This window comes from Gracilinanus agilis, chromosome 6 (assembly GCF_016433145.1).
Source record: "Gracilinanus agilis isolate LMUSP501 chromosome 6, AgileGrace, whole genome shotgun sequence".
NCBI classification, from domain to species: Eukaryota; Metazoa; Chordata; class Mammalia; order Didelphimorphia; family Didelphidae; genus Gracilinanus; species Gracilinanus agilis.
In genome coordinates, this window is record NC_058135.1 from 217,761,419 (window position 1) to 217,768,253 (window position 6,835).

General features: G+C 49.4%; 1 protein-coding gene across 1 annotated transcript; it reads right to left on the reverse strand.

Annotated features, from left to right (window-relative positions):
* Window positions 1-437: 437 nt before the first annotated feature.
* Window positions 438-5,197, reverse strand: LOC123252873 (homeobox protein HMX1-like). Its single transcript, XM_044682105.1, has 2 exons — window positions 4,759-5,197; window positions 438-1,087 (listed from the first exon to the last, which is right to left on the reverse strand). Exons 1-2 carry the CDS (start codon window positions 5,195-5,197, stop codon window positions 438-440), a joined length of 1,089 nt encoding a protein of 362 aa, XP_044538040.1.
* Window positions 5,198-6,835: the final 1,638 nt, after the last annotated feature.

A 6,835-nucleotide genomic window follows, 5' to 3' on the forward strand; every position in this document is an offset into this window, starting at 1 on the left:
GTGAATCTTGTGTTTATAGTTCCTCTAAGATCCTGATTCTAGGTGGTGCGTGTGTATCCCCTTTACATTCCCGGCCTGCTTCTGGAGGGTGGAGTGGGTTGGTGGGTTTGGTTCCCTTACGTTGGGCTAAGGGTCTGAGAGTAGTTTTCCTAACGAGTCACGGTATTGGGCACGGTATCTGGACCGGAGCCGAGAACCAGCCTGGTAGCAGGCAGCAAGCGGTCAGCTCCGAGGGGCTGCTGTTCCCACCCCTGGCCCTCCTGATTCTATCCCCAGTCTCTCTTGATCTATTTATTGCACTTGAAACGATTTCCAAAGCGTTTAAAAACCGTTCCCACGGGGCCAAGGAGCTAGCCTAGGGGAGCATGGGGTGGGGGTGGGGAAATGAGCCCAGAAGCCTGGGGTGGAGGAGGGAGTGGAGGAGGGGAGAGCGTGTCTCAGACCAAGCCCGGCATCTGCGAGGGCCGCAGGAAGGGGAGAGAGGCAGCTGCGGCAGAGGGGAAGGCGGCCAGTGGATAGCCAAGTGCCCCCGGGAAGCCCACGAGGGGCGGCGGGGGCGGCGCCGAAGCGGGTGACAGAGGGAAGGCCAGGCTTCCTCCAGTGGCCGGTGAGTTCTCGTGGTAGAGGATGGGCACACGGACCAGCCTCTGGGCAGACGGTGACAAACTCGCGGCCTCCAGGTCTGCGGCCAACTGTCGCTTCCACTTGTTTCTGCGATTCTGGAACCAGATCTTCACCTGTGTCTCGGTGAGCTGCAGGGAAGCTGCCAGGCCGGCTCGTTCGGCGCTGCTCAGGTAGCGTTTCACGTCGAACGTGGATTCCAGCTGGAACACCTGGCTGCGGCTGAACACCGTGCGCGTCTTCTTCTTGCGCCCAGCTGCCCGAGGTTCGGCAGAGTCCGGTTCAGGCCTGTCCTCCTCTCCGCGTCCGCTGCCACCGCCACCGCCGCCGCTGCTGCTACTGCAGGCCGACTCGTCCGGCTCCCGATCCAGGCGCTCCGCAGACCCAGGAGCACCTGGTCGCCGCCTGCAGCCGCTCTCCGGCCTGCCAGCCTCCTCGCCGACCTCTGGGGAGTCCCGGTCACTGGCTGAGGGGATAAAGAGGGATAAGGTTGTTTCTCCCAACACTGAACTGGCCCCATCCTACTCATCTCTTTGATTCTGTAGCCTTGCTGCCATTGGGAAATTGGAGATGAATTCCCCAAGTCACAAGCAGATACACACTTTACTTTTTTTTTTTTTCCACATTAGAGCACAAGGGGACAATAAACAAATGCCAGGTCCTTGTTCCCTGCTCTTTACTCCTACCCCCACCCGCATTTCTGCAGGTAAAAATACCTCTTTATGTACATATTAAAACGCGGGATGAAGTCATGTCGACAGAAACGCTCTCGAACTTTCAGCTATACACTAATATGTAAAAAGGATCCTACACGGACCCTTGTATCATAACATATATGGCACACATAACATATATGGTATGTGGATATTAAAATATCCACTTACACTCTATTCATAGAAACTGTCCCCGGCTTGCGAAAAATGAACTCTCAGTTACACAATGACATAATGAAACACAGCCCGTATGTACAGAATTTCTATCAAATATTTTAAATAAAGCACATATACCTGCACACAAACACACACACAAATGCAACACAATACATCGGACGTATCAACATTGCATCTGCCACAGAAACTGACATTTTAATACAGGCTAGCACATATAAAACCTTTATACATGGAATTTCCTTCTTACATACTTACTTTGGGGAAATTACTCTTCCTTATAGAACCCACATTCATACAATACACACCTGCATATGACACTTTAACAAAAAAATCTCCTAACTAAAACAATATTCTAGAATGGGTTATTCAAGAGCTCCTAAATATACATGCTGCTAGAAAGAAATAGACTTAGACGCAAAGAAACACATACAGTCAAAGAAACTGAAATCAAACACACCAGGATTAGGGAAAATCCTAAAGCCCCGATAGAGCACCCCCCCACCCCCATACCCCACCACAAGGCTGTTACATCCTTCTCCATCTTTTCTTCCTGAGTTGGTGCTACTGTATTAAGGCCTCTTCCTTAGATTTAAATACACCTCTCTCTCCCATTGATTTGTACATTAGGCTCAGCATTAATTACTATGGTGAGAGAGTGTGAATAAATCAGGCCTCAGGGGTCTGAATGGAGTAGACAAAACTCGGTGGGGGTAGCTGGGGGGAAAAAGGTGCAGCTGATTGGAGGAGGATAGATGTATGTATACAGAAGACCCAAGTCTCAGCAAGATCTCTAAACTAAATCCTTCCTTCTCTTGCCGGGTCGGACTAAGCGTTAGTAGGCTATTCTTTCGAGTGGAAAGAAAGACCTCAAGGGGAGTTCAGGCTTTGACCAGTCCTGATTATGGCCAAAGCATTTCACTTTTCTCGGGGCCTCAGTTTCAAAACACAAATAACCTCATAACTGACCTTTCAGGGTTATTGTGTAAATTCTATGAACTTTCGAGTTACTATTCTGGGTCTGCGCAATTGGAAAACGAATTTTTGGTTGGAGTTCTTCGTCCCCTCATACAGCCAAATTGCTCACACTAAATAGGAGTTTGTAGGGGATCACATAGGGAAGAGAAACATTGCTGTCAGACTACGGAGGAAGATGACTCTCTCAGTGTTATTCTGAGTCCCGCCTCGAATGGAAGGAATCCGGATTCTAAAGCTCAAGGCACGAAGCTAGAGACACATCCCCCCCCAGACCATCTTTCAGCTGGAAGACCCCGCCCCACCCTGAACTGAAGTCCCATGGGTATGTGTGTTGGGAGGTGGGGGGAAAGGGGTGGGAGTGGTAGCTATTTTTCAATAGAAGGAACTTTCCTAATTCTATTTGAGGAAATATGGTGATTTTGTTTTTAAATAAAATATGATTAGCATAAGATAAATAATAAAATTAAGATATTAGAGTTTTGAAAGGAATTAAAAGGGCTAATCCCTTCATTTTACCAGTTAGCAAACTGAGGTGCAGAGGGTAAGGCATTGCTCAAGGTCACATAGCCAATAAAAGGCAGATCTGGAATGGAACCCATCTCTTCTGATATCAAATCCAGTACTTTTCCTCATTATATCAAGCTGCACATTGAGCTGGCAGTTTTGAATAAGCATTAAACACTCCAGAGCAAGTATCTCATTATTAGGACTTTACTCCTTTTGAAAGGATCACATTAGGGGAAAAGAATAATTCCTCTCCTCTAGTGAGATTGGAATTATGAAGATGTGAAATATGCCTCCTGGTAGAGAGTTTTACTAGACTTCAAAAGAAATCACACCCAAGAGAGATCTTCCGTGAGGATTCGAATAATTATTTGGGTGTGGTAGAAAAGACACCAAGCTAAGAGTCAAATGGGTTAGGTTTTAGTCCAGACTGGACCAGGCTCTAATCCTGAGTTACCCAAGGAAAATCATTTTCTCTATATCTCAGTTTCCACTGAGGGGGAAGGACTCTGCAGTCTCAAAAGTCTCTAAGGATTCTTATAGTTTAGATACCCCACTTTCTTTGTTCTAAGTTACTTCTAGCTCTGGCATTCCATGTTCTAATGTCCCTTATTTCTTTGTCATTCTGCCTTCTATGCTATAAAGTCATTTCAGCTCCAGAAACCTATGATTCCAAATGTTAGAGCTGGTTCCACAGGAAATGTGACCATTTCAAAAGAATGGAAGGGAACTTCAGGTTTTAAAATCACTGAAAGGAAAAGGACTCCATGTTTAAAGTAAACCAAATGTTTGGCATCCTAAAGGTGACAGCTTCTCTGCCCAGGGCAAGGTTTTGCCCAGATCTGGGGGGAAAGTGCTAGGGCACTACCTCTGAAGTACACCTGTAGGTAGACTCTCTTAAGTCACATTCTACTATTTCCTCTTCAGTAGCTTCCCAGGGAAGGGAAACCCACTGGCTGCCAGGGAATCCCAGGCTGTCCTCTATGGAAGGAAGCAGGTGGTGCTTCAGGACGAGGACAACTACACTAGGTACTGTCTGGCACTGGAAAGAACAAAGAGAGGAATAGAAGGGTTTGGGAAAGGTATAAAAAGAGGCAGAGAAGAGAGCCCAGAATTCAGAACCAGGCTAGTTCTGGACAACAAATTCTCCTTTCCATTTTCTCTTTCAAATTTTCTGCAATTCAAACGATTAACTCCATCTTCTCCTAGTTTCCATTCTGGTTCTCTGTCCCTGATTCTCTTTTCCTTTACCTTCTGCTTTCTCCTGTTCTCCCCTGATCTTTCCATTCCCTCTCTTTCTGCTGCCTTTGCCTTCTCTCTTTTCCCTCTTTTCTCTCCTCTTTTTCTTTTCCTCTCTCAGCATCTCCATGTCTTCTTTGTCGCTTTTCTCTTCCCCCTTTCTCGTTTCCTTTTCTCTCTACTGTTTCTGCGCTGGAAACTCAGCAATGGATGGTCTCCAAGGGTCCAATGCCCCAGAAAATGAGGCAAGAAAGCTAGACCTGTCAGGAACCGAAATAACTCCTGAGGTTTTGATGGTATTTGGACCGGCCGAATCAGTTGGAGCTCTACTCCCGGAGGACGAGAGCAGCTTGCACAACTTGAGTCTGACAGGCTTTTTGTCCCTAGCTTTTCCCCTTCTTCTTCTCCAACCTGCCTACTTCCCTAACCTTGTCATCTGAGAGGCCTCGACAGTGACCTCGGTGCAGAAAACAGCCCTAGACCCTTCGACATCCCCAAGCCCTACTGCTGCCGAGGACCTACTACTTACTGTCTGGACTGTGACAACCGATGTAGGTGGCATGAGTGCATCTGTACCACTGAGCAGGGCTCTCCGCAAGCGCATAGCCGTGTGTTCCGAAGCCGAAGGCCGGGCCAGGGCAGCAGGCAGGGGGTGGCGGCAGCAGGCAGGGGCCGGATCGGGCTCCGGTCCCAGCTCCGTCTCGGGCTCTAGCTCCAGCTCCGAGTACACAACGCTCACGACTCTCGCGGGTCTCAGCTCCCGCTTGCAGCTGCCTTAGCTCCCGCCGCGCCTCCTCCTGGTCTTCCTCCCCCTCTTCTTCCTCTTCCTCTTCTTCTTCTTCCTCGTCCTCATCCTCCTCCTCCCCTCGACTAGACTCCTTGCCCTCTCCCCCGAGCAAGTTCTCGATGAAAAAGGACGAGACACGGGCCGGCGTGGCGCTACAGGGCTCTGTCACCTCGTCCGGCATGGTGTAGGAGGGCCGGATTGGCGAGGGCTGCCGCTAGCTCCTCGCTCTCTCGCTCCCTCTCTCTTGGCTCCTGCCGTTGGGCAGGAGGAGGGAAGAGCGGAAGCGAAAGGAGGGGGAAGGTAGCGGAGCGAGCCCTTCAGAGACCTGGAAGGCAGGGGGACCCTTCAGCTCCAGCCGCTTCGTGGCTATTCGGGGACCGAGGGTTGCTCTCTGAGAGCCGATTCCCTTCCCGAGCGCTCATTGCAGCTCTCGGCTCTTGGCCATCGTTTCCTGCAACTGGCGGAGATGGGTGGGGGTGGGAGGCCGCAGGGACTGGGGACTGGGGTGTGGGGGTAAGGGATAGGAGGGGGAGATGGAAAGAGGGAGGAGGGGGCTCGGAGGAAAGGGTAGGGGGAAGTGAGGGCGGGGCAGTGGCGCAAGTGGATAAGAGACCTCAGAGGCGTCGAAATCTGCGCACGAAACAATAATAATGTAATAAAAGTGTCAGGCAGTCCCCAACGCCCCAGGAGTCGCCGATTGGCCGAGCACAACGTCAAATAGTAATAGCGGGGCGTTGGGCCAGAGTGGGTAGCGGGCTGGAGACACGGTCACTGTAGGCAAGAGGGCCCAGGAGGGTGCGCACAACTGCTGCCGCTGCTGGGGCCTCTGGGCCGCCTCATCACTCGCCAGCTTTTTATTTGGGTCAATTAGAGAGTCCAAAGGCGGAAAAGACGGCAGCGGACCAGCACCCATTCCATTCCAATTTATTCCATTCCCGGGGTCTGGGTAGCCAAGGAGAGGGAAGGGAGAAGAGAGCAGCTTGCGTGAGCGGGAGAGGAAGGCCTGAAGAATTGTCGGACGCTCATTGGCTGAGGGGGGGGACCCAAGGGGATGCCGGCTGGCCAATCACCTCCTGAGAAGGCCGCTAATTACGGTACTATCCTTCTGTCTACCTCGTAGAGAGGCACTAACAATAATATCGTAAGAACGTTGTTCAGGAAAAGAGAATATTTAATACGAGCCCACGTTTCCAGAGTCCTTTACATATATTATCGCATTGTGGCATTATTTCAACAAGGATGAGGATCTGCGATCCCAGGAACTCGGGCAGGCGGGTAGAACAAGAACTCTCAGAGTCAAGCCAGTGACCTAGGCAGGGTGGGAGTCGGGGGTTCGTATGCACCATTTATGGATTTCATTAACGGAAGATCATAGAATCTTCTACAGAATCTTAAATGACACCTAGTTCAGTCCCCTCGAAATTACCTGACAGATCCCGTATATACATGTATCATCTATATTCATATAACTCTCTCTATAATACTGTATCTGTATCTATAGTGTTGGTATGCATATATAGTATGTGTATATATACATATAAATACACACATATGTGTATATGTATTTATACAACCTTTTGCCCCCTACAATGTATAAAATAATTAGTTACTTCATTAAGCAGCAGGATGCAGTGGAAAGGGTATATGCTGGGGTGTCAGAAGATGGGTTTGGGTCCTAAATCCTTTTGTAAAATGGTAGGCAAGTCGTTTTACTTCTACAGGCCTCAGTTTCTTCTTCTATCGATCGAAGGATGACCCGAAAGGCCACTAATCCCCTTTACTACTCAGACATCACATTATACCTACCATACTCGAAGTG